Source organism: Pezoporus flaviventris, unplaced genomic scaffold (assembly GCF_033815535.1).
Source record: "Pezoporus flaviventris isolate CSIRO_AGI_PZ_B2104156 unplaced genomic scaffold, CSIRO_AGI_Pfla_v1 ptg000213l, whole genome shotgun sequence".
Taxonomy (NCBI): Eukaryota; Metazoa; Chordata; class Aves; order Psittaciformes; family Psittacidae; genus Pezoporus; species Pezoporus flaviventris.
In genome coordinates, this window is record NW_026892761.1 from 9,259,276 (window position 1) to 9,287,034 (window position 27,759).

The 27,759-nt window shown below is 44.9% G+C and overlaps 1 protein-coding gene and 1 long non-coding RNA gene across 2 annotated transcripts in view; both read left to right on the forward strand.

The window, feature by feature from the left end:
* The first annotated feature begins 1,225 nt into the window (after positions 1–1,225).
* On the forward strand, positions 1,226–10,467 carry TFAP2C (transcription factor AP-2 gamma). The gene is made up of 7 exons (XM_061441662.1): positions 1,226–1,665; positions 2,965–3,441; positions 3,681–3,732; positions 5,225–5,447; positions 6,102–6,220; positions 7,621–7,762; positions 9,611–10,467. The coding sequence occupies exons 1-7, from the start codon at positions 1,618–1,620 to the stop codon at positions 9,894–9,896; spliced, it is 1,347 nt and encodes a 448-aa protein (XP_061297646.1). The 5' UTR covers positions 1,226–1,617; the 3' UTR covers positions 9,897–10,467.
* A 5,656-nt stretch (positions 10,468–16,123) lies between these two features.
* Positions 16,124–27,759, forward strand: part of LOC133262257 (uncharacterized) — a 106,923-nt gene continuing 95,287 nt past the window's right edge. The window contains exon 1 of the long non-coding RNA XR_009741264.1: positions 16,124–16,528. This is a non-coding gene — a long non-coding RNA (uncharacterized LOC133262257). The remainder of the gene's footprint in view (positions 16,529–27,759) is intronic.

Below are 27,759 nucleotides of genomic sequence, written 5' to 3' on the forward strand. Positions count from 1 at the left end.
ATGGGCTTAATGCAGCTGCTGCAAATCAGCACCTGCGTGCTAGATAAGGCAGATAACACCTACCCCAGCACCCCCATCCTCCTCGGGTTTAGTTTTAGATCATTCATTTCGTTGGATGGAGGGTTTTTTTTGTTTGTTTGTTTGTTTTGTTGTTGTTTTGTTTTCGTGGTTTTGTTGTTTTTTTTTTTTTTTGCTTTAATTATTATTCCTGTGTGGGTGTTTTTTTTTTTTTAAATTATTGTTATTTTTCTACTTTCTTTACTTTTTTAGTTCCCTGATCTTTAGGGAAAAAAGGGGAAGTGTGAACAGGTTTAAACCCGAAGACATGGATCTATCTGCGGCCTTTAATAACAGCTCTGGGGCGGCTGGTCCCGGCGCTGATAGCCCAGATCTCCGCGGCCAGCCCAGTCCCCGGGTCAGCTTTTGTCCCTGCCATAAAAAAACAACCACTTGCTCCTCTCATGTAAATGAGCAGCGATCCGGATGCACTTTAAAACACTGGGAGAAGTCGTTGCTGTTGAAAACGATGTTCATTTTGTCTGACACCATAACTGCATAGATCAAATGGCTGCAGAAAGGTAGCAATTTGGCAGGGAAGTATTTTCAAAGCTTAAATGAAAGTGAGCTCCCGGCGTCCGAAAATGTCTGTCTCACCTCCCACCTGCTTCCCCAGCCCCGAGTGAGAGCGAAAAGATTAGACGGGCATCATTTTCGTTAGGAGAAACATAAAAATAATAAAGATGCGAGGAACCGGTGGCACCATTCGCGCAGCCCCGAATCGAGGACGCTGAATCAGTGCTGCTTTACCTACCGGGGATCCAGCACAACTGCAATAATCTTGTCGGATAATTAAGTAAATTATACCTTAAACATCGGTAGCTTACAAGTTGTAATCAGTAATTCAAACTCTTGGCAATTATGCAGATTGGGCTCAGGCTGGCGCTCGGACCTTTTCGCTTTTGCAAGGAGGACTTTTGGGGAGTTTATTTCGCTCAGAAGCCTCCGAGCGGGGGGGGGGGGGGAAGACGACGACGACGACTTGGGAGCTGCGCCTCCCCACGCCGACCTCTGCAAAGTCCTTCTATGCGTGGAGGTGGAAATACAACCCCCCCCCCCCCCCCCAACACACAACTAATCCAACACGTGGTGAACTTTAGGGGGCAGTCTCTTTGCAGGGGGGTGTTAGGGGGTGTTCACGCGTGACTCCTCTTTGCGGGTCAGGGCTGCACAAGAAGCGCTCCGGGGGCACTGAGGGGTGTCCAGTTCCGACTCCGCGCTGCCTCCTCACTCCTCCGCGGGCGCGGAGAGCAACGCGGAAGGAGTGGCTTGAAGCTGCGCGCTCTCTCCTGAATGGCTGGCGGCCGCGGCTCCCGAGCCATCCCTGGGGAGGAGTTATGATAATCCTATTGCCATTAAGGGCGTCTGGGCAGGGAAAAAAACCCGAGTGACCATAAACGCGGAGGTTTAGTCCATCATCTGCCTTCATGCCTGCCAACTGAGCTCCGTCCGGGGGGCAGCTCCTCTTCCCCAGCGCCGACGTGGATTTACCGCCCGTGGGGGGGGGCTGAGCTCTCGTCTGTTTTCGGTACCACACACCTGGTTTGGACGCTGGACGCCATGTTGTGGAAGCTAGCAGATAATGTCAAGTATGAAGAGGACTGCGAGGTGAGAACTATGGGGAGGGGCGGCACTAAGGAAGGGGGTCCGGCCTGGGGCAGCGCGGAGGTCCGCCGCCCCCCCACCATCCATCCCCTTCTGTTCCGGCTATCCCGCCGTCCCCCCGAGCGGGGCTTGACCCTTCCCGAGGAATCCCGGTTTGCGTTTTCATGTTTTCCTTCAGAGAGGCGAATTCTACTTTTCTAATTTTTGAACTCTGAAACAAAACGGGGTGAAAGCCCCGCCTGGCAGAAGGGAGCTCCCCTCCCGCATCCCCCACCGGCCCGGCGGAGCTGCGCCTTCCGGGCTCGGAGTGTCCCCTTTGAGCGGTCTAGGGGCACAAGCAGAGGGGCAGGAGGCAGCGGCAGGGGCACCGGTGCCTGTAGCCCCCAGACGTGCTGGCGGAGCGCGGGACCGAGACCCCCCAAAATCCTCATCCCGTTGGCCCGGTCCGGATAGGCGAGTGCGGGGCAGCCGGCCCGCAGGTAGCCGCTGTGGCGGGGCTGAGCCCTGCGCCGTTCTTCCTTCCCACGCTCCCCTCCGCGGGAGCGTTTCCCACTCCAGTGAGGCGTTCCCCGCCCGGGTTTTGATCTCTTCGAAAGCGGCCGTGGTTCTGGTCCGCCTGCTTGGCTCCTACAGATTAGCTGCAGTTCCCGCTTCACGCTCCATTGGGACCCCATTCACCTCTTACTAACTAGCCCTGTTATTTTAATGACCGTGAAGCCAGAAGCTGCTAAATCCCTGGATCAGTTCAATGTAGACATTTCAGCTCCTGACTGCTGAGATTTGGAATCGGGGGAGAAGCGGAGACGGGACGGCTGGAATGGGACACCGCCTTCCCCTCCCGCTGCCCTTTCCGAGCGGCTCCCGGGGCCTCGGGCGAGCCGGGGGGGACGACACGGTACTGGGGCCTTCTCCCCAAGGGCGGCGGGTCCGCAGCTCCCGGCCCCGGAGTCTCCTCCCCAGCCGGGGCAGACCGGCGGAAATCGGGCAGCGTCTCTGATTTGAATTTGTCTTATTTTAATGATCCTCCCAATGACTTGCACAAGCGTGAGGGTTAGTCTGCTGTAGTCGCGGTGAGGATAGCACACAGAACTGGTTTGTAATCTCTTCCTGGGAGTGGGGCTGACTTATTTCGCGATGTGCCTTAAAAAGAGAAGGCTCCTGGGCAGGAGCTGGGCTGCTCTTCGCTTCTCTCCTCTCCTTCCCCGGGACCGGCAAGTGCCTCCCCCTGGATCCGGGCCGCTGCCCGTCAGCCCCCCAGCTGACGGCCGGCTCCGCTCTCCCCCATCCCTCTGTGCTTTCCAGGACCGTCATGATGGGAGCAGCAACGGGAACCCGCGGCTTCCGCACCTCTCTGCGGTCAGCCAACACCTGTACAGCCCGGCTCCGCCGCTCTCCCACTCGGGCGCCTCCGACTTCCAGCCCCCTTACTTCCCCCCGCCGTACCAGCCGCTGCCTTACTCCCAGTCCAGCGACCCTTACTCCCACCTCGGGGACCCCTTCTCCATCAACCCGCTGCACCAGCCGCCGCCGCCGCCCCCCAGCCAGCAGCAAAGCCCTTGGCCCAGCCGGCAGAGCCAGGACCCTCCCGGCCTCGCCCCCCACGGCCGCCCCGGCCTCGTCCCGCACCTCTCGGCGCTGGAGAGCGGCTCCGCCGGCGCCCGCAGGGAAACGTACCGCCGCTCCGAGCTGCTCCTGCCCCACGGGCACGGGCTGGATGCTTCCGCACTGGCCGATAACCTGGGCCTGCACGACATGGCTCACCAGATGGAGGAGGTGCAGGTAAGGGTTCTGTATCCCCCTCCACCCCGCGGGATGCCCGGACGCCCTGCGGCGGAGCAGGGCACCGTCCTCTTCTGCGCCTTCGCCTGCCCTGTCCCCGTCCTTGGAGCGAAACCCGCCTTTTCTCCTCGTCTGCTCTGAAAATGGGGACGCGTGGGGTGGGGGTGTCCCCCGAAAGCCCCCGTCTCCTTTTTCTCAGCTGTTCAAGGTGCGAAACTTTCTCCCCTTTCTCTTTCCAGAACGTGGAAGATCAACACTTACTAATGCATGACCAGACAGTCATTAGAAAAGGTCAGTAAGGTGGCACTGCAGTTTACTTTCCCTTGTCAATAGTTAAAAAGTTTAATGACGCACCTGTGAATTGACGCCTTATTATCTTTCAAAAGACAAATCCTTTCGGATCGGGAGGGAGAAGTTTTTATTGCGCTTTCGCAGTCGCTGGATTTTTCTGTCTAACGCCATCCGAGGGAAGCGCCGGTGGGGACAAACCCTGGGCAGGGGGACCCCGGTCTTCCCCCTCGGAATAGCCCCTGCCCTTGTATGCGGCCTTAATCGAAACCAGAACCTTGGATCAAATGTAATGCTGCCCTGGAGTACGCATGTAAAGGGACACTGGGCTGACTTTTGAGTTATTTTGGTTTTGGTTGGGCTCTTTTTGTTGTAGCACTCGAAGACGGCTTTTTTGTTTTTGTTATTGTTTTTCCTTCAACTTCTTCACAAGACTGAAGAAGGCAACGAGATCGCTGGCATAAGCCTCCTCGGTTTTACCTTAATCGAAATTGCTTTGTAGCTGAGGTTTTAAGGAAGGAGAAAGATGCATTGACTCGATTTACAGCCATTTAGAGTTTTTTTCTTTTCTTTTTTCTTTTTTTCCTTTCCTGCTTTTGTTTTTAAACAAATTTGTGCTTAAAAAAAAAATAAATCGGTGGAAGTTTCCTGTGAAGACTTCAAACAAAAACCTGGCTGAGGAAAAGCAGAAGTGTTTGTCAGAGCGCTGATTGCTGCCTTTAGCTCATGGGAGAATAATTTCGTTGTCAGATGCACCACTGAAAAATCTTTCCCCCTCCGGGGAGCAGGGCCGACCTCGGCTCTTTAACCCTTTCCGATCGGTGCTGCCGCCAGGTTAACGGGTGAATACACCCGGGATGGAAAGCCTGGATGTGTGGCTGACAGTGTTGCCAAGCCTTTTTGGTCCCTGTTTACTTAAAGGCTGAAGCCGTTAAGGAGCAACGTTTTACTTTCAGTTCTCCTCTGGGCTCCATCCCTCTCTCCGCCGTGTTGTCTGTTACGAATTTGTTTGGATTAAATTCCAAAGGCAGTTTCTTACATCTGCGTGCGCGTGGTGGAAGGTGAAGCCCAGCAGGAGCTGGAAGGCTTCTCTCTGCTCCAGCTCAAAAGGGTTTTTGGCAGCAGTGAAGGATGCTGATTTGGAGTCTGTAGTTGAATCGGGCTTTCTATGAGCATGCGTTTGCTAACTTGCAGCGTGCTGCTCCAGAGACGTGGGGATTTGTGCGTTTTTTGAAAGTGTCCTTAGTTGCATTCGGCAGCTCCTTGAAATTTAGTGTGGCAAAATACAGCTGCTTAGGATTAGTTGAGGGGACTTTTTGGCTGCAGCAGAGCCCTGTGCTGCAGATAAATGCTGGGGATGGGGGGGGGCAGTGGTGTGTGCATTTAGCACAGAACGAAATCTCTCTCCTGGTCTTCTTTTGTAGAAAGGAAATTCACTTTCCCCTTCCTATTTCTCCCTTTTATAAAATACCTGTTTTCCCTTCTCGTCCCACAGGTCCCATTTCCTTAACGAAAAACAGTGCTCTGAGTCTTCCCTGCCAAAAGGATGGACTAATTGGAGTGGTCATAAACCCCAATGAAGTATTTTGTTCGGTTCCGGGCAGACTTTCCCTCCTGAGCTCCACATCGAAATACAAAGTGACAGTAGCAGAGGTGCAGAGGCGGCTCTCACCCCCCGAATGCCTCAATGCCTCTTTGCTGGGAGGAGTACTCCGAAGGTAGGTAGGCTCCCACTCCTCTCCCAGCCGTCCCCATCCTGTCTATTGTCTGTGATTTTTCCTTGTGCTTGTGTGAGCAGCCGGATTAGCATAACGAGGAGCTCAGAAAGCCTTGTAGTGAATTTCTGATTTTTAAGAAGCCCAGCAACACTGAATCCTAATGGGCTTTGGAAATAAAACTTCTTTGCACTTCTGCTACTTCTCGAGAAGTGCTATTAACAGCTCTGACAGCAATTCTTGTTCTCTGTTTAAAGTTGAATTTTTGTCTCAAAAATGGCTCATGGAGCTTTCTTATTCCTGTGACAAACTTATTCCCCATGGAATGATTTTTGGATTAAATCTCCTGGTCTTGACTAATCATTACAAGGACACTTTGTATGTCCTTTTTTGCATACACTTAATTTGGCTTGTAATCGTTCTACAGCTGTTTGCTTTGGTGCAGTTAGAAGCATTTTGATTTTGACCTCTGCTGTATTTCATCCTGGCTGGTTTGTCATAGGGCATTTAAAAACTAGGTCACTTAAAAAGAGCATAGTCTTTATTCCCTCCCAAGTAGAACCCTATTGAATGTCAGTAACTGGAATTTCTCATCTTTAAAAAGAAGTGTTCCCTGAAGATAAATAAGGACTTTTTTTTTTTCCTCTTTAATTACAGAGCTAAATCTAAAAACGGTGGCAGATCATTAAGGGAAAAACTGGATAAAATTGGCTTGAATCTTCCTGCTGGTAGAAGGAAAGCTGCAAATGTGACACTATTGACATCTTTGGTGGAAGGTCAGTCTTGAATGTGTCTTAAAAATAATTTTTTTTCCCTTGTGTACAGCTTTTATCCTGTAGGCAAAGCATAGAAAGGCTAGGAAGTCGATGAGCATAATAAATAGAGAGGGTTTCGTTTGTTTTAAAGGGAGTACAATGGAGACTCTGCAGCAACTAACAGCTGGTGTTGCCTTTGAGAGGTTCCTCTCCCCTTCTTCTCCGTTCAAATTTGGTTGCTATGCCCTTGGCCGCAGAGCCCTACCTCCACAAACCCAGCTGGTGCTCCTCTTCCTCATGGCTGCATCACAGGGATGCTGGCAGGGATGCAGTAACTCCTACATGCCAGGACATTCAAAATGCATCCCTGTGCAGTCTATTTCTTGAGGCTGGGGGGGGGGGTTGGTTATTTCAGGGTTTGTGGGCAGGGACAGGCAAAAGGGGTGAAACTCATCACATTAGTGGGTTTAGTTCCTTACTGAGAAACTGTAAAAATCTGGGCAGCTGACTCTAGCACCTAGCCCTACCTCAGAGGTGTCCTCAGCAGCTTTTCTAATAAACAAGCATATAAAGTGAGATTTATAGCTTCTGACTTCCTGATAAGAAACTGGAGCCCCTTTAATCTGTAACATGTTGTATGAACCCTCTATCAGCTAAGCTGACTTGAAGGCTGTATATGTATGTGTGTGGTTGTTTTATGTTCCTGTTTAAAGCAGCTCCTGGTAGTGGTACAATTTAATAGGAATGGAAGCAGCAATTGAAAAGTTGAATTATCATCTAATACCTTACTGCTATTTCACTTTAGCTAAGATAATATAGCAGTTTCCATTTAAAAACTTTGGAAGTTGGGTTTAAGAGAGCTTATGCATGTGCATGTGTACGCACATACCTTACAGGTAATGCACTGGTCATGGCAATCTATTCTTTTAAGCCTGATTACACTACCTTAATGGAAAAAAAAAAGTGCTCTAATTACACCAGTTTCAGTTCATATTCTGTATGAAAATGCTTATCAGTGTTCAGAAAAGATTCTAGACTGGTAAATCTTTTATTATGTAAATGGAATACAGTTGCCAGGTTTTTTTAAATCTCGGTGGACAATGTGATCTAGCCTGACTTCTAGTCTGCTGCGCAGTTCATCTGGAGAGAGGTGGGAATTTTTCCTTCTAGTTATAGAGGCAGGAGAATGATTATTTTTTTGTAGTGGTCACCATGTAGATATTTTTTTCTTGATGTAAACTTATGAAGAAACACTGATCTATCAATTAGAAAATGGTAAGGAGTGGTATGGTGGTAACAGCAGTGACCCTTTCCAAATCAGTATACCTCAAAAATCACAGCACTTCCCTTAACTCCCTTGATCTCCTTATAATAAATAGATGCTGCTAAACTTAATAAGCATTCCCTTTTTCCCACACCAGGTGAAGCTGTACATCTTGCTCGTGATTTTGGTTATGTATGTGAGACAGAGTTTCCTTCCAAAGCAGTGGCCGAATATCTAACTAGACCACACATGGGCCGTAACGAAATGGCAAACAGGAAGAATATGCTTCTTGCTGCAAAGTAAGTTTGGGGCTTGGGACTTTTTTTTCGTCTTTTTAAAGATGCTTTTGTATGATCATGAGTACCTATGACTGGGTGAATACAGTAATTTTCATGTGCAACTTTAATCTGGGAATGTTTTTTTTTAATTTGGTTTTGGTTTGAATTCAACTATGACAACTTATTTTATCTGAACCAGTAATAATAATAACAACCCTGGATGACAACTCTAAAGCAGTTTGGACTAGTTCTGTCTTTTTATTCCTTTTAACAGTAGCAAAAACTTAAGGAAAAAGTCCTATATACTTAAGGAAAAAGTCTTTAGCTATATCTTTAGGGGAAAACTGTCCGTAAGTGTCCCAAGGTGGAGGGCCTGTAGAGAGGTGCAGCCTGGAAAAGTGAGGCAGTGTCAGGACTGGGAACAGGAGCTGGTTCACCCCCCCTCTGTGTACGTGCAGCCCAGAGGGGCACCTCCAAGGAGAGTTACTGGTGGGCATGCTGGATGCAAGGGAAGCTCGGGACCTGTGTACTCACAACTGCTTCTGGCAGTATCAGCACACAGGTTTCTCCCATTGGGCCCTTAAGAGTCAAGAGTCATGGGTAGTCCCTTTTTGGGGAAGTTTGGCTGAAGTTCTTTATAGTTCAGTGAAAGCCAACCTTTGGTAGATGTGTCATTGTGCTTAACTAAATTCCTTCTACAAGCCTTGATAAAGAGGAAAGGCTAAGGGAGAGAAGATGTTATGGCTGTTCTACAGACACTTGTAACTGTAAACAAACCATGCACTGGACAGGTCTTTGGTAGGAAATATCTGTGTTGGGTTATGCTTGTCTTAAACCAGTGGCTGGAGTGCTTGCTGTCTTCCCAGGCTGAGGTTTAACAAAGCCTTCAGTTCACAATCCTTTCTGGTCTGAGATGTCTGTTTTGGGGTTGATGTAATTCCTTGCTTTTGAAAGCACGCTCGCTCTGCAAGAGTCTCTGAGAAAAGCCTGTCTAAACTGTTGAATTGCCCTGAATTTGGACTTGGATAAGGCATGAAAAACACACTCCTCCTGGTGTTGAATTAATCCAGCCTTCCTGAAAGAGGTCTTCTTTTACAAGATATATCCTATGTAAAGGAATATTTATCAGAAATTCAGTTATATAGCACCTCTCTTTCCTATAGCTTGAACATCTTGCTTTTTACTGAGCTCTGCTCCTTCTGCTCCTAGTATTTTCATTATTGGTTTTGTTATTGGCACTGATAACAAGAATCTTTTTTGGAAGACGTTTGTGATTGACAAATTCTGATAAAGTGATTCTGTTAAGATTGCTCAGCTCCTGTGAAATCTCATCAAGGGGACAGATTTGTAAGCAGCAAACAACATATGCTTGAGCGTTATTAACCATTCATGTTTTGCCAGGCATATGTGTTAGTGTTTGCAGGATCAGGGCCCAGGTCTCTCTTTAAGAGGGTGTATATGTGTAATGTGCATAACTGACTTGAACATTCTATTGAGCTGCTTTAGTCTTTCTAAATCATTTAACTGCAGCTGTGGATGTTCTCATAGAAACTAGTCCTAAATTCCCACTCCCCCCTTGAAATCTAGAGCAAATGACACAGAGCCAGCCAGACACCAGAGGTGGAGAGATTATTTTGAGGAGTCTGTGTGGGTTTAGTGACATAAATATAACAGCAGGCTCATCAGGAACTGGTGCTAATAAATAGGCTTATAGACACTGTCGCTGATGGAGTAATGAATTTCTGAAACCTCTTAATTCCGCAGAACTGCCAAGTACTTGCTATGGATTTTCTGTTGGTTTTCTTTATTTATTTGCTTTTGCATAAATTCTCATCGTGGTGTAAAGTGTGATCACTTTGTGTCTTGCAGGCAGATCTGTAAGGAATTCACAGACCTCCTCACTCAGGACAGAACTCCTCTTGGAAACACGAGACCTAGTCCCATCTTGGACCCTGGCATCCAGGGCTGTTTGACTCATTTTAGCCTGATCACGCATGGCTTTGGGAGCGCTGCCATCTGTGCTGCCATGACATCCGTCCAGAACTACCTAAATGAAGCATTAAAAATAGCAGACAAAACATACATGAACGCTGGCGACCAGAGCCCTGCAGAAACCAACAAAACCATTGATAAAATGGATAAGCACAGGAAGTAAAAGGAGGGAAACCAGACTTTAAACTCTTCCTCCTAAGCACAGACTGGGATCTTCTTGCCAGGGGGAACGTAGAAATTTGGTTTTTTTGGTGGTTTTCTTTTTCTTTTTTTTTTCTTCTTAAAGAAAAGAGGGAAAAAGGGTGGAAAAAAATTCATCTTATTCAGGATCATCACTCTTCCTGGATCCATGAGACAAGTCTTTCTAAAAGCTGCAGTATCCCTTATCTGTGGAAGCAATTACCAGAAGATAAGTACTTGGTACAAGCGTCTTGAAATCCTTTGCTGTAAAAGTGGTGCTATAAAGGGGTTTTGATGGAAATATACAAAGAGATATATTTAGATTTCTTTTCCACATCTAAGTATCTAGTGGTGACCAGGTTCATGTATAGTTTTTATGATGCAGATTTTAGATGGAAGCCTATTCGTTATCTGATACAATTTCAGGGTTTTATTCTCTCTAAATGCAACAGTAACAATAAAGCAGTATTAAACAATGATATATAGATTTATGTACATTAAAAGTTTTTATAAACACCTGAAAATAGTAAGATTATTCTGTGGGGGGTTTTGTTTTTTTTTGTAGTTTTTCCTTTTTATTTTCACATTACCATAGGAGAGTACTAAAATCCTGCTCAACTTAAAAGTTACCTGATGGCATTTGACATGCTGATTTTTATTTTTTTTTTTTTTAATGGGAATATTCAGGCTTCATTGCTGCAGCAATTTTTTGCTGCAGTGAATCTTATCTTGACTTTATTCTGTTTTTTAAACGAAGAATAGTTCAGAATGAAACTGCTTTTAGGAAATTCTGTGTTGAGGACATTGCAGCTTTATTGACATATTTATATTGTTTTTAAATTGGGGCGAGCTTGAAAGAATAGGCACATAACTCTTTTGAATATTTTCTTTTTTTTGCCTATTAAGGCCAAAAAACTTTCCAGGGAGGCTTTATGTGTATTAAGGGGAGCAGTGTGTTGAATGTAAATATTTATTTATGTGTAATTTAATCGGATTTGTAAATAATGGTGAACTTTTTAATACTTTTTGTTTTTATAAATGGGTTTCAAATGTTAATTTTGGTAAGTATTTCAAAGGTAATGGGTAAGCTAAACATATCTTTAGGTTTATGCACAGGTATGTTATACAGGGTATTTAAGACTTTTTAATATCTCAATTCTTGCCACTGAAGATTAGATTTAATCTGAGGTGTATGCTCACAAAGCAAAAATTTTGTGGATCATTCACCTGGTAACTGACTAAACATGCAAAATGAGTGTGTGAGTTAGTGTGTATGTGAATAATGGAGGTTCTGAACTCTCTTTACATATTTGTAAATGTTCCCAATATAATTCTGATGTATATGATAACCATATAATAAAAGTATTCTGGATAGAAGCATGGAATGTTTTGTTAACTGAAACCAGTTTTCTTTCTATACTTTGGGAATGTGGGGCGAGCAGCACTAGAGGACATTATGTATTGAATCATAATTGCAGCACTTTGTTCAGATTAACAGAACAGAAATATGGAGCTGTTTGCCAGTAAAACTGATGGTTTCAATTAAACATGTATCTCCAAGAATCTTTTTTCTTAAGATGTCACTATCATGCAGGCTGCCTATTTAAACAAGCAGCTTAAACACAAACTGCAAGATTGATCTCGCCTGCTTTGTTTTCTGATGAATCTGACTTTATTGTCTCCTATGACAAATATTTGCAAAGTCCCGGGGTGTGAGATCTGACGTCTCTCGTCTGCTTTCAGCCCAGTTCTGCTGATTTGAGGAAGTTCACAGCGTTTTGTAGAAAGTCCCCAGTGTGCTCTGTGTGGTAGTGGGGAGGCAGAATTTGAGGCTTTTGGTGGCATTTAGTGCCTTGGATGTAAAATAGCCAAACAAACCCTCCTAAGGGGAAAGGGTGGGTTGCTTCTTTTTTTTTCTGGTCCTTTCTGAAAAACCAAGACCATGAACCTGGGCTTCAGCTTGTCCTTGGCATTTGAGTACCAGGTCTGTCAGGAGTGTAGCTAGGACAAACATTAGGAATGGTGATGCTGGACAATAACTGTGAGTAAGAATTTGGTTCAGGTTGTGGCAGTGCGTTTCTTTTGCAGACATGGAGAAGAGGCAATATGTGCCATTTCTGATGACTTGGTTTATAAATTTTTATGTTCTTTTTTCCTTTAAAGGATAAAGGAAAATGACTGAAGGTGCACGGGGTGGGGGGAAAGGGAAGCTCAAAGAAATGAATGAATATTTTGGTGGTGAGCAAGGAGGAAGCTAGCTTTTTTGAGCTGCAATCCGGTCCCCTTCTCTCCTAAAGAGGTGTGAAATTCCAGTCTTTGCATTTGTTAGGCTCATTGTAGCATTTGAGAAATAAGCACTTTGGACCATCTGTAGACACAAGCGTAGCCAGGACATGTGATGTCTAACAGAACTTCTAAAATATACGAATTACACCATTCTGTTTGTTTTTATTGATTTTTATATATATATTCTATATATGTAAATATACATAGCATACATATATATAAATACGCTAGGTATGGGAAGAGTTTGTTTAGAGAATATGATGCTAGAGTTTTGCTTTTTGTTGGTGTTGTTTTCCTGTTTCTGCTGCTGTGCTGCTTATACAGCATATACAGTAAGAGATTTTAGCTACCAGACAATGGAATCTTGCTTTTTATTAACGCATAAAAGCAGGCTCTGAAATAATTGCCCCTTGGGATAGGAAATAAGGATGTTTCCATTTATTCCTGAGTGCATTCAAGCAAAGCCAGTCAATTGTCTAATGTACTGACTCAGGTTCTATTTATATGTTTGGAACATCAGAAATGGTGAATTTCCATTACCTTAATGCTTTTCCTCTACTGTATATTTTAGATGGTACGTTATTTTGAGGCTCGACTACCTTGTAAGCTGTGTCAGTAATACGAAACAAGAACAATGTCTTCTGCTCCATTCACTGAAGAGAACAGTAAAACTCTGACCTGAACTTGTCTGTCATCTGAGATGATTAAACTTAAAGTGCTGCTAGGTTAGTAACTTCATGGGAAATCTGAAATGCACAAAGTTATCAGAACACACAGTTTGCTTTTTCCTTGATGCTCAAATTTTCTTTCTTTTTACTGCTTTTACGTAGGCTATTCCTGGGCTGGCTTGAAAGTTCTAAGTCAGACTCGTGAAGTTCCATTTTTAATTTCCTTTAAAAGTGTAATATCCACATGACTGTCCAATCTTGTCCTTTGCCCTTCTCCCAGAAAAGTAATGGGTATGGTCTTTATGTGATGGAAAATTACTTTAAGCTATTAAGATTTAAAAGTAAAAATTCTGCATTTGAAATGGGCCACTCTAAGTGTTGCCCTTCTGCAAAGATGTTGTTTGATACATGTGCACAAAATAGCTGAATTCATGTCAGTATAAAAATGGAAGAGGAAAATGTGTTGACCATCTCTTGCCTGGCCATCGGAGGATGCCAGGGTCTGCCCCTGGCACTGCTGGAACCATGGCAGGCAGGAATGCTGCTTCCTTTCACCCATGACAGCTAAGGGCATGGCCTTTGGAATCCTATCACCTGACAGGCAACCTGATGGGTACAAATTATTAATGGCAAAGCTGATGATTATTCAAGACCCTGGCTCATGCGACCATCTGACTTCACAGCAGCGTTGCTTTCAGTTTAAAAATAGGTTTTTCTTAGTGTTTGCAGCTGCAGAGAGACAAAATGACACAGAACTAGTAATATATAAGAAAACAAGGAAAAAGAAGGAGCTTCTTAATAACTGCTTTCAGTGAACTTCGACTGTTTTTGCTTTGCTCTTTGCTCATTTCATTGTTATTTACAGTTTGTCTCCCCCTGCCTCTTGTCTGAAGCCTGACTGGTATCTGTTCCTCTGCTCCCTCAGACTTTTGCAATACAAATAAACCCAGCAATGCATCTTGAAATGGGTCAAGCCTGCTGTGATAGGCTGCCATGCTTATTAGTTGTGTCCCTTCTCTTCCCCCCCCCGAGAGATTTAGGTGTATCCTTGTAGTTATTTTGGCCTTGGCAATGGGCTTGGGGTGCCTTCTGGAACATGTTCTGCAATGAGAGCTTCATTGTTTATTACTAAGAAAAAAAGAAATAGGGTGCTGTTAAGATTTTGTTCCAAACCTGTTATTTCACTAAAAACATAAAATCATAGAATAGTAAGGGTTGAAAAAGACCTTAAGATCAATGAAGTTAGAACACGAGGTTAGGGACAAAGGTGCTTCCCTCTCACAAAAAGTAAGTTTTGAAGCATAATATGCTTCCGTTCATTGACATTTGCAGATTTGTATGGGGAACCTAAAGCCTGTTTTGCTGAGCACTCTGGGGTTCTGTTGGGATGATGACCCAGGCCTGGTGGTGGTGAGCCACAGGATGCATATGGAGCCATCCAACCGAGAATGGTTTCAACCCCAGGGTTGTTATCTCGCAGCCAGACATAACCATACCCTTCAAAATCTGCGTTTTCCAAACCCGTTGTGGTCTGTCATGATGCTTCTACAGTGCCTGGCTATTGCTGCTGCCTGTTGCCTAACATCACATTATCCAAGTAGCTGTATGGATGACCGGCTCTGTCCAAATCACACAGGGCCTGCACTGAAACCGTATTTCTAACACATTGCAATATTCTGTTGTGTATTATTTGCTGCCTTCTCCCTCTTTCATTTTCACTTTCTCAGGGTTATATAAGCTTTCCTGGTTTCAGATGCCACTTTGCATTCATAGGATATTCTTTAATGTCTTACAAGGATGGTCCAGCTGGTTTACATGTGCCATTGTTGTGTAATGGCTGGCTACAACTACTGCATTTTTCGTCTCTTTTGGCTGAACAGCCCTTTTTAACTGGTTCTTGTGAAGGCTTTGCTCACAGGCTACTACTGCTCCATGACATGTTCCCTGAATATTACATTTAATCTACAGTTTTACCCATAATTCAAAATTGAAAACATGTAACCATACAGTCACTTGCTCTCTCTGCCACAAAACCCAGGCATTTATTCATGAATTAACAGAAATTTCACTCTGAACCATGAACAAAATAACAGAAGTGATCTTTTAGGTGAGTTTTAGAGTTTGTATTTCCAAGGTTAATCAGCATAAAACTAAGGGAAAAGTAGTTTAAGAGGATCTGAAAGGTAGTGTTCTTCAGCTGATCACTGCAATTAAGAATCATTTCTAGTTAATTGAAAGAGTTCTTCAGTAACAACAGAAAGTGGTCTAAAATGATGCCAGCTACCTTGTTATAAAACACAGATGCTAAAGCATAGAGTTTGCAGTCCTCTAACAGGGCAGTGCCCATGTGAGAGCCAGGGCCTCATGGTATTCTTCCCCTTTTGCACCACATCAGCTCCCTAGAGAAAGACAAATCCCAAACCATATGAACAGTGCAGGTTTGGGGGCATATTGAGTGGAATGCATTACCTTTTGCCTTTGTAAGGTGGTAAGATGTCCTTTAGGATGTGTCAGGCTGTTGCACCTCTGCTTATTGCTGGAAGACCACAGACCTGAGGAAGCTACAAGGGCTGAAGGGGAAAACTTGTAGCCATGTGGTGCAGCCTGGCAGGATGAAACTGAAGCTGAGCTGAGTGCTGGACTGCGAGCTGGAGCAGCTGGGATGGAAGCACATGTGTTTTTGTCTCTGCCAGAGAAACAGTAATTAACCTCCAGGAGAGGGGTAGGGTGCGTACCTGGGACCAGTAATTCTCTTCAGCTCTTGCAGCAAAATTTACTTGAGCTCATTTGTCAAGCTTTGAATCCTTAAATCTATAACTCTAATTAATTAGGAATCTCTAATTACCCCAAAATGGTGCTCCGTATTTAAGGCTAAGGTGTGGTGAAACACAGAGAAAACACAAGAGAAGCTGGAGGATGTTCAGAGCTGGAGATGCCAGGAAACCATTCAGAGATCATGGTGCACATAGGTGCAAAGGAAGCTGGATGGCTCAATGGGTCAGTGAGACCTAACACAGATCCTAAACTGCCAGAAGCCACTGTCCGGTATTTGGACATCTATCCACACATGCCCTAAAAAGCAACGACCACCAAACCTCTTAGCAGGGGGTTCTTCAATCGGAGACCCAAAGCCGAGTGACCTTTGGCATTTAAGGCCAAATCTGGGTATTTTCTATATTCAGAAGCACATTAGACAAGGCTCTGATTCTTTGTAACCTCAAACAAGAAACCCCAGTGGGGACAGTATTGGAAACATCAGTGCAGATGGATTCTGGCCCTCTCCTCGTAAGATGAAAAAGCTCTTTCACAGTTGAGGTCTTATTAAGTTAAAAATTTATAGCTTTTTACTAGGCTGTAACCAGTTAATGTGACTCAGACAAAGATGTAATGTGAACAGAGGCATTACTTAGAGCTACCATTTTTGCCTTACTGCAGAGGTTCCTCTTCTCCAGACCTCACACGCAAGTTCCTAGAAGCCACAGCTGAAGCACATTTAAGAATTAGTCTGTGAGCTCATTTGATGAAGTGAGGGGGATCAGCTGGGGTTTGGGCTGATTGGCTTCAGCAGTGCAGTAGGCAGAGGTTTGAACCACTTCTTTCTGAGCAGTTTTGGGCTGTGGCTCCTTCCCTAGGACTTGCCAGCACCATCTCTTCAGCAAAGGTAAGGTTTCTTCTTCCTGATAATGGCGTGTACAGTGACTGCAGACAGGGTACATCTGCATGTGGATGGGGTCGTTGTGAAAATGTTAAAGGAAGAGAAAAATTATGCATGCTTGTATGTAAAGAGTAGGGTTGCCCCTTAAGAGCCTCAAGTACTGTTTTCTAGTTCCAATGGTAGGGAATCTTTGTATTGTTTGGTAAATAAAAGCCTGTACTTAGTGGCTTTGTTTGGTGGAAGATAAAAAGTTGATAAGATCCTGGTAAAGCTGTTGTGAGGAACTCCTATTAGTTTCCCTGTGGAGAGTGTTTCTAGGGATTCACTCCAGCAAAACTGCTAGACTGGCAGAAGGATTCAGAGTCATCAGTGATCTCTGTTAACGTTTGAAGTAAAAGTGATCTCTGCCTGGTACTTTTCAGGTCTTGTGTGATTGTGGTGTTGAAAAGCACCAGAAGTGTAGCTAAGATCAATCCTTTTTTCGTATTTGCTGTGAGGTATTCAAGGCAGTGAATTGCATCAGAAAGGGAAAATGAGAATGAGTCGCTAGGTGCTAGCTAAAAGGGTGAGAGAAATGGGTTAAGTCAATTATGGGATTTCCTCTCCATTCATTTTTCCCAGGTAACTCAAGATGTGTGGCGGGAGCTCTACTTTCTACTTTCCTCTACGATCAGGTGTTTGCATTGCTTCAAATAGTAACTGTCTGGGTTGGTCAGGGTTGATGTTCTCCTTTGCTGCTCTCTTGGAAATACCGATGTTTTCACTCCCCTTGGAAGCGCCTTGCCCTTTGAGCCACGATGTGCAGGCAACGCCGGATGCAGGGATGCTCTGAACCCCGTGCACATGGGGCCCTAGGCTCGCTGCGGAGAGTGGGTCATGCCCGGCACCCGTGGGTGCTGACTCACAGCAGTGGGGGCCACCTACTGAATCACTGCCCGGCTCCGGCAGCTCCTGGCTCGCTCCAGAGGTCTCACAGCCAGTGCAGCAGGCCCCAGCCTGTTGGGGCTGGGAGATCTAAGGAGATCACAGCCGGGGCCAGGGGTGATATGGCCGCAGGCCATCATCTTACATAAACCCCATGCATTTGCATAATGTGTTTTACAAGATTAAAACTGAAGAAACTTTTTTTTTTTTTAAAGGGGCAAAAATAGGTGAAAGAGCTCCACACAAACGGGATATCAGAAACCTGTGGTTCCCAAAATGATTGTGCCCATAATTGGGTTTGAAATGATTTCACGTCAAATTTGCAACTCTGTCATTGTGTACTTGGGGAAAACAACCCAGAGGTAAGGATCATAAACAGAAAGTGAGTGTTGGACCAGTGATGGGGAAACTCATCCCCTTTGAAGAAGCTGTTTCTTCAAACCTGTTGGGTGCCACACATAGGAGAAAACCCTCCTTCCGCAGCAGGGCTGTGGCGTGGAGAGGGTTGCCAAGGCTTGTCGAGTCACAAACCCAAGGCGTTCTTACTTTGTTTAATTACAGTGGGTGACTCGGATGCTAATGCAGAGGTCAGTAAATGGTGTATGATCTCCAGCAGCACCTTACTCGAAGGAGTGAGTGGTTTCGTGCAAAGGCCACTGCATGGATCAGTCTGCTGATGACTTGTTGCACAGCTGTATGTGTCTCCTGCACTGGGTTTACTGCGGCCCATAAGAGCTAATCCAACACAAGTTCTTTAGTGGAAAAATATGCGGGGGGGTGGGGTGGTGGTGGTAAAAAACCAGGAAACTGCAAGTCTTGGACATTGTCTCTGCTGTGATGCATTAGGAAATGTTGGTTGGTGGTTGTGAAAGTCTGATAAATACCCCAGAGTGTAGCTGTGGCGGTGAACATCCTTAGGTACAGCTGCTGCATCCAAAGAAAGTAGAGCAGAGAAATTTGCCACTTTGGAAAGGGTGGAAGGCAAGACATGTCTCTTCTGGCTGGTTGTAAATGTGGAGTTGGATATTCAATCATCTGCTCCCCTTAAAGTGTGAAACTTAGGGATATGGGGCTCCCAGGCTGTGGTAGGACAGATGCTCAGCTCTCTCCCTGGAATGGTGTGGCCAGGCTGGGCAGTAAAGCTGGCTGGAAGTTGTTTTCAGCTGTTGCTTAAGGAACTGGCTATGATTTTAATAGCTGGTTTAAGTGAACCAACCAAATTGCTTCCAGCATAGCTCCATCCTTGAAGGTGATGAAGAGATTTGAATGAGAGGCAGTATTGGGTTTCCTGAGAGGCTTTGTTTTAGCAGGGTTTGGTTTACTAATCCCTCACTCAACCACTCCCTGCAGGACTCCCAGAATTGTGGTCTTCGGCTTTTCCCTAGGACTTGGCAATGGTGTCCGTGGCTATGCCCATGTACATGGGTATATTCATATCTCTGCAGAGGAAAAGGCAGTGGCAGCTGCTTGCTCTGGATGCAGGAGATGGATGTAAACTTGTGTCTTCTTGTTACAGTGAGCTACATCTGAAGTATCTATGGTCAGGTTGAGCACATATTTAGGGCCCCTAACTGTTACCGAAATAAATGGCAATGAAATACCTGAGCGCTTTGCAGATCAAGAAGACAAAGCAGCAGCTGCTTGTCATAGGAGAGTTGTGAAGGGTGTGAATGGGCCTGTGCTGTGGTCCTGAGGTCAAAGTGCTATGGACAGGAAATCTGTACTGTTAGCGTGGATACTGTAAAGTGATTGCACAAGGAATGAGGCTCGTATCTGGTGGAAGAAAAACTCCACTTTTTATCTATCTATCTATTTGTTTCTCTCTTCTCTTCTCCTCTCCCCTTCCACATCTTGTGAAATAAGACTCAGAATTACAAGTCGGGGGGGGGGGAATCTCCTGCCATGTACCAAGGTGTTAACTTGGAAATGGGAAAAAAGAAAATAAGCATATTGAATGGAAGAGTAGCTCCATGTCTGTGTTAATGTGGCTCGTTTAACTGGCAAGAGTCTGTATATATGTTTTTCTGCTTCTTTCCTCCCATTCTGCCCTAGGTTTTATTTACCTGTCTTTTGAAGTATGTCCCTGTACAGATCCAGGATGGACTTGTGTGACTGTACTGCTGTTAGCAGAATGATACAAGAAAAGCTGACTTTTCTTATTGTTCCTACATGCAGTTCCCTAAATATGGCCTGGATCAGTGTGTGTTTAGGGGTGTTAGAACACCTTCCACCCAGGTGGAAATGGTTACTAGATGATGTGCTGGAGCTGGGATGTTGTGGAATGTCCTCTCTTGGGACCTTAATGAGCCACATTACAATAACAAGTCAAGCAAGCCAGTCTGTGCTGTTGCTGCTGGGTGTGAGAGCTGATTCCTGGAGCTGGTCATTTGAGTTTGGCTGTTGAAAATCTCTTCTGTTGACTTTTGTGTCCTGCATTGATTTCTGAGGCTTGAAAAACCATCATATACAGGCAGCTCTAGGACCGTGTCCCAGGTACTTTTGTAGACAACAAAAGTTGTGGTTTCAAGCTTATCCAAAAGAAAAGTTTGAACGAAAGAAGGTTCTTGTGTCTGAGGAAGAAACCTAAAAACTTATGGAACCTGAACTGGGAAAATAATGGAAAGTGCTAAACTTCTTTCTCTCCTCTTTTAGTTCTAATTACTACAAAAGGTGAGTGCTCCCTCTGGCATGTGCTGGCTGACCTTTACAGTGCAAGGGAAAGGTGTCAAAGAATGTACACCCTCCTCAAAGATATGTACCTAACCCCCCTCCCCCCCCCCGAGGCCCAGCCTCTTTCTCCCATCAGGGTTAATATCCAGAGCCACCAGGGAGGTAGGAAATTGCATCCCTGAGGAGGGAAGAAGCTGAGGGTAAAATGCACAACTGCTCTTCCAGGCTGTGCCGATGGCAGCCTGGCTGTAGCGGGGCTGTTCAGGGCTTGCTGAGGGGAGACTTCTACAGTGTTTTCCAGCACAAGGAACATGTGAGCATTTCTGGTGAGTCACTGCTGGGCTAGAATACTGCCTGGGTTGAACCATTTTGTAAGCTCTGTAATATAGAGGTTATTCTTCCTGTTACTTCTCTTAGAAGCACTAACTTATTGTGACAGTGATGTTGCTAGCTGCTGCTATTAATCCAGCCTTCCTGGAGATGCAAAAATTGTGCTGTATCTGGGGTGAGATGTGCAGTCAGATTAATCCCTGCTCTGTAGTGAGCTGTTCTGAGTCGTGTCAAAATGCAGTAATGCTCGTGTTCAAGGGTTACAAACTGGGGAGGGATGTGACTGGGAGCCCCTTTCTGATTGCATTCCAGTGCTGGACCACATCACCTTATGATACAAGAGGGTTACTTGTCTTGGTACACCTTTGACTTTTCTATGCAGTCATGCATTTCTGATCCACGCTTCAACTTCCTGCCTCTTCAATGCAGCCCTTATCCAACCCTTAGCATCTCGGCAATTTTACCACAGGACAGCTTCTCATCCTCGGAGATGTGTGCTGGGTAGAATGCCGCCTTTCATGGCATGCTTTGTGTCAAGGGATAGAAAGAACCAGTTGGAAGCTTGTGCCTTGTTCTTGCTCTCCCAGTAATGGTGAAACCAGGGCACTGTGCTCCCTGAACCGCATCCCTCCACGCTCTGTCCTTAGCTGAAGGTTGTTCCCTGCCTGTGTTGGGAGAGCACAGCCATATGTGCAGCAGGCAGGTGCCCTCCTCCTCTCCTCGAAGCACCGGTGCAGTTTCTCATGTGCCATGGCCGGGAGCTCATTAACGGCAGTCCCGCTTGGGGTCTGCAGACCAGGGGTGCAGGCTGCCTGGCACAGATTGCCCCACATGTGATTATTTCCACACGCTCCCCATCAAAACAAACGTTCCTTCCGCATGAGCTCCTCTTCCAGCTCTCGGCTTTGAGGGTGGTCGGGATGGGTGTGTGTGGGGGGAACTCTCTTGCTGCAAGCCTACATGGATATGCAGCCATGTAGGTGCAGTCTGGTCTTCAAAGCAAAGAGTAGGGAGCAAGTTCTGATAGATTCAGCTATAATTTCCCTTCCAGTCTGAGATTCTCTCATTGGAGAGACTAAAGCTTCTTGTGTGGCTTCTCAGAGCCTGTACTGCACTTGCTGTATGGGGTGTCCATGCCTGGGTGCTGGTGCTGAGGCTGCTTGTGTGAGGAGAACTGTGTAGTGGCTCCATGCTGGTTCCTTAATGGTCCCCCTGCAGCTACAGCTGAGTCTGTCACTGAAAACAAGTGTACAAAAGGGTAAAATGCTGCTGGGAGGGAGGGGAAACAGCATGAGAAACAGCCCTGCCATTGCCAAGCATGTGCTCAAGGTGCTGGAGCTGAGATCTCCTGTGGCCCATGAAGGACTTGGGCTGAAGCAAGGCACTTGGGCAGGAGCAGCTCTGCTCTGGAACCAGGCTGAGAGCTGGGCTGGTTCAGCCTGGAGAAGAGAAGGCTCTGGGGAGACCTTACAGCAGCTCCAGCGCCTAAAGGGGCTACAAGAAACCTGGCATAGGGTACCCAGAGAAGCTGTGGTTGCCCCATCCCTGAAAGTGTTCAAGGACAGGTTGGATGGGGCTTGGAGCAAACTGCTCTAGTGGAAGGTGTCGCTACCTGTGGCAGGGGGTGGATGGATGATATTTAAGGTCCCTTCCAACCCAGATCATTCTAGGACTCTATGAAAAATGTGAGGGGGAAGATTCCTGTTCCCCATGCCCTCCCTGCATCTCAGGGCGATGGGTGGGAGTTGAAGGAGTGAGGTTGAGCCTAAAAAGAAAAGGTGAGTGAGGTGGTGTTTTAATTTTGCATTTGTCTTTCACCATCCAAATCTATTTGGATTGGCAATACATTAAATTAGTTTTCCTCAAATCGAGTCTGGCTTTGCTCATGACAGTTATTGGTATGGGCTCTCCCTAGTTTTTATCTTGAACCATTAATTTTTTCACCTTATTTCTCTCTTGTTGGGAGGGGGGTGAAAGAGCAGCTGGGTGGGTGGCTGGCTGCAGTCCAGAGTAAACCCATTACACTTGCACACACTCTTTTCACCCAGGGTTTATGCTACAGCCTTGATTTTATTTTTTTTTTTAATTCTTTTTTTTTTTTTTAAATTTTTTAAAATCACAAACTTCCTTTTCTTTGTAAACCTGATCTGCACAGACCACTAATACAGCAGGAGCTCACCAGATCAATTCCTTATCAGTGGGGAGTATTGCAGCTGAAACGGGCTGGGTTTCAGTCTCTGGATTCCCTGGGCTATGAGGATTATGAAGGCTCAATATAATCTCCTACAGCCTAGCTACAGATTTTCCTCAAATTTGTGAGCAACATACTTAGAAACTTCAGCAATAGCTAAAATTCAGAGCTTAAAACTATAGATGTTAGCTAGGACTTGTGTGTGTGCTTATGATGGCTCCATGTGCAACTGTAAAAAACTATGTGTAGTGAACGCACACTGCACCCCCTGCTCTGCATGCACCAGTCTGAATAGTTGGATTCATTCTTAAGATGTGCATCAAACTCCTTCCCTTTCCTTGGCTTTACTGTAACTGACAAAGCGGCCTGACTCAAGCAATTCTGAGCAGCATTTCAGAAATCTAATGCTTAAGATTTCACTGTAGATTTTTGGCTTCAAAGTGATTTTGTTATGTCCTCAGAGCCTGGTTAAATCCTTAGTTATAATGATTGCACACTGAAGGGTGCTGTTACATAGAAATGTGTCCCATAATGGCTTCGTTGCTGTGGAAAATCCGATGTTATTTGGTCATTCCCTACGAGTTCCCTAAGCCATCAAGACATTTGCCTCAAGGCTATAAACACAAAGCTACAGGCAAAACCCTCTGGACATAATGAGTGGGCATTTATGCAGAACTAAAAACTGGAACAGCTGAGCAGTAGATCTATGAATAGCAAGCATGCCTCTAAGCACAAAGGACATCATTCTGGAATAAAGGGGTTTATAATGGTTCTGACATCTTGTATGTCAAGATCATGCTACGTTGTTGTAACTTTTTTTTTATGTTTATTTGTTTGAACCATGTTCCTTAAGTAAGGTTTGAGTAATTAAAGGGTGTGAAGGAAACCCTATAGCTTCGGTGAGAACAAAAATTGGGCAACTGACACTTCTGGCAAGATCCATCATTTCGATCATGCTTGCTAGGGAACAAGCTTCTTGCTCCTGTGCTGTTTGTATCCCCAGTTCCACCCTTCAGGATTTCTTAGGGGTTTCTCTTGTATCAGCAGCTCTAAAAGGCTTTAACCTAATGTTAGTTGAAAAGTGTCTTCTGATGGAAATGCAAAGGTTGGACTAAGCATAAACTACAGGGTAAGGGAGTCGGGCAATACAAAGCAGGGTAATAAAATTCAGAGTGATTTGAATCAACAGGGAGCTGGAGGAGCTTAATGTTGGGAAATGTACTGCAGCAAGGTCACAAGCCTTTGCGAATCATCTATAGGCACTTCTAACTACATGGCAAGAGCAAGATGGAAAAGGATGTGCGGCTCTTACACCAGGAGCATAGCGAAACCCCAGATTAGGGCAGGAGTTAGAATATAGAAATAGCCTAGAGGAAAAATGACAGGGGAAAAAAGAATGTAAGAACACAGAGGGATGATAAACTCATGTCCTATGTGTCTACATCCACATGTAGCTGATCGTTTTTTGAGACATTATTGATTTCCAAGATGGCATGTTCTTTTTTTGGGGGGATTTTGGTCTATTTTCCAGCTCTCATGCCAACATACTGGGGGAGGGGCTGAGCAGCCCTTTGTGACTGGGAAAACGTAGAAGTTCAAGCATGTTTTGCAATCCTTGCAAAGTAGTTTGGGCCTTGCAAAACCATTGGCTGTAGAGATGAGCAAAGCCCTAGTACTGTGAAGCTCCTAGTGGGAAACATGGCAGAGGGATTAGGCACTAATCTCTGACCTGAGAAGATGTGATGAACGCCAACACTGCAGACTGTAGTGTAGCACAGAGGTACCTGAGCTGGTTGTGACTAGCTTATTTGGCAGAATAACCTAGCTCTGCACTTTGGGGTATGAGGAGCAAGTTTCCCTTCCACTAGCAGATTACGTTAACCCATGCAGACATCAATGCTAGAGGGTCCAGAAAGTATGTTGGCAGAGAAGTGCAGGCTACAGTATAGCTGTGCACCTAGTTTCTTTGTGTCCAGGTGTCTTGCATGGCCACAAGGAGTTTATTTTTTCTTTTGGCAGATACTGTTATCTTTGAAAACATGATATCATGCTTACCCTGAAGAGTGGTAGACTCTGAGCTTAAAGATGCTCAGATATGGAAGGATGTTACCTAGGTTGCTTAGAAAGGCTAAGGGATTAATTTAATTATCCCTCCATAGTCTTCCTCACAGCTATTAGAGACAGATTTTCCTGCCTGGGAAAAGACTTCTGAGGCCCTGTCAGGAGAATGACAGTTCTGCCCTGTCAGAGTGATAGCTCTGTGGCCGTTCTTGTGGGACTAATGGGTAGAGCATCATGGAAGAACAGGGGTGGAACCATTCCCTTTATAGAATGTTGAATTAAAACCGAGGGTTTCTATTTGGTCAGAGCGATATTGACTGCAGTTGTATGAAGGCAAGACATATCGGTAACACGTCCCTGGTGTGTATTGCAGTGAATGGTCTTGCCACGCCGAGTGTGGTAGTCTGGTCAAGGAGTCAGATTTTGTTTTGCTGTGTGTGAGCCAATTGTATTTCAGTGAAAGATTTTAATTTTTCCCTGGAAAGCATCTTCTACTGTTGCCTGTTTTAGTAGCATCTCTGTCTGTGACTGTTTGGCAGAGAAGAGATGATTTGGCAAAGAGGGATCTTGGCTGATAGGAGACTGAAATCTACTTCAGTTATTTGGATGTTCAGTCTTTTGTTTGTGTATTTTTGGCTGCTAAACATGTATCCTGTTATAAAGTGAAAACAGGGCATTATAATAACTGTATTCTTGCATGCCAACAAGTGCATGCTAAAATATGAGATGTGTAGTGATAGCAAAACTAGAAAGACTAAGACTTGTGCATGCTGGAGGTCCTTTCTCCTCCACCATCAGTCTCCTAGCACACAGGAGAGACAGAGAGGCTGGTAGTCATCTCCTGCTGCTGGTGTGTGTTGTCCATCACTAGAGGCCCCTCAAAAGCAACTGAAGAAAATGCAAGACAGTAAAACCCTTCAGGTTTGTGATCAGAGAAGAGGGACTGTAGTTTGGTCTCTGACCCCACATCTACACCAGGTATCTCTTGACACCTGACTCTGCTTTCACCTCTTCAAGCCGGTTTATGTGTAAGTGCCCCTAGAAGCTGCCATCTCCATTGCTTGGAAGGGCATTACAGTCCCATGTAATAAAACTCTTCCAAGAACTTAAAGAATTCTGCTGCTCATAGAAATCTCCCTTATCAACACTGGTGTACAAACTGCCTAGTAACAATGTAGCTTGAACAATGCTGCAAGCTTATTTGCTTTGTGATTTGTGGTCGGATCATTGCATTTCAGCATTTACCAATGAGAGGAAATTACTAACTGGTATTTACATTAATTGTGGCTTTGGGGAGATAGTCCAAAGAAAATTATGTTAAAGACAGTTATTATGTGTCTCCCTAACAATTAGAATAAAACCCAAAGTTTATAAAACAAAAGTTGATCTCAAACAGATTTTAGCTGCTACTTGATATTTTCTCTTACTAGAGGTTGGGGGGAGAAGGAATTTCCCCCCTTATTTTTCCTTTTTCCCCCCCCCTTTTATTTTCTTTCTTCTTCCCCCTTTTTTTCAGTCACCTTCTAGAAACAGTGTAAAGAACATGGCTTGAAATACAGCATGTATGCTACTGCAAGAGAAACTCCTTATTTACACTGAGCAGGATCTCGCCTTCTGAGGGGGCTTAGTGGAATGGGTCAGTTTTGACAAGGCACATACTAAATGGCAGGCTTTACTCGGGTAAAGCTCTTGACTTTCATTGTTTTTGTTTCACCTCCAAACAGCCTTGTGCAGCTCTGTAGGTTAAACAGAGGTTTGGCTCCAAAATCTTCAAGGTACTCCAAGCACCTTTCATGTATGTCCTGGTAGATAGTCTCGTGAGTGTCCTAAGAAGTATGTTTCTATTTCACCTTGAACTATTTCTGGACACTAATTCAATGCTTTTTATAATGTTAGATGTATGATGAAAAGTAATTTAAGGTTTCTTAGGATGACTCACTTGCCAGCATAGTTGCTCCAAGAAACAAACACAGATGTGAGATTTAAGTTCTTCTTTGGCATAAAACAGTGCCAGGACTCTTTCTGCTGTAAGCCACAAACTATGCCCAATGGAGACTAGCAACACTATTCTTTTTTTAGCTTCAGCTAATCGGGTAGCTTCTGACTTCTCCGGTGAGCATGGATTCATACACCTTGTTCTTTCACTAGATGGTGGTGCTGTCTGTACATCCCTACTAATGGTGGGATCCGTCTCATCAAATTCTAGATATCCAACCTGAGCTTCTTGTGCAGGCTCCATTCAAAGAGAAGAAATATAGCCACTTCTGAAGAGTGATTCATCTGACTTGCTGTCAATGTCTGCTTTAGTGAGATGACTAGAGTAGGATGAAATTAAGTCCTTCCCAAAAGATTCTTCTGTAAGAAGGGGGATCGTGGATGCTGGGGGGAGGCAGTCTGGGCTACCTTTCCTTGGATGACCCCATTACTAGGCTATGTTTACATCACTCCATGAGTCCTCAGCAAACCCAGGCACAGGAATGTGTGTGTGTTCTGGCACATGCCTGCATGGGGCAGGCACACAGACATTTTCATGTTGACCTTGCTTTGAGGTTATTCTACTCACCCCTCTGTTCATCAGAGTCAAAAAGGACAGCACTGTTTGATATATGTCTGTCCACCAAAAGGCTGCAGACTAAAAGTGTAACTGGTTTTAATTATTAAGGCTTAATTTAGGTCTTAATGTTTATAGGATAATTGTTTCTTTTTTAATATAATTTAAACTTCGCAATACAAGAAACAGGCCTGAACCTGTGGATGGAGTGCTGGAAACTGTCTAAGAAGATTAAGGTCTTTTAATTGATTTCACATAAACAGGTGTGACTGAATTCATCAGAAGAAGGTTAAGACTAAATGTATTCTGCTAATTATGCAGAAATTGCCACAGTGCGTTCTCGGTTGAGCAATTGCCTTCCCTTTGCAGGTGGGATCATTCCTCAGCTGTATGTCAAATGGGAAAATAGACATTTCCTGAGCAAAGGAACCAGCCTGTCATACCTGGTATTTTATTTTGAAATTTTTTGCTTGTAGATACATTGGCAGGGCTGGATTTGGCAGCAGGAGA

Excerpts from the sequence above, each read along its gene's own strand:
- TFAP2C (XM_061441662.1), top strand. The coding sequence starts at position 1,618 with ATGTTGTGGAAGCTAGCAGATAATGTCAAGTATGAAGAGGACTGCGAG. Across the intron at positions 1,666-2,964 it reads AGTATGAAGAGGACTGCGAG|GACCGTCATGATGGGAGCAG; the intron begins GTGAGAACTATG and ends TGTGCTTTCCAG. Across the intron at positions 3,733-5,224 it reads CCAGACAGTCATTAGAAAAG|GTCCCATTTCCTTAACGAAA; the intron begins GTCAGTAAGGTG and ends CTCGTCCCACAG.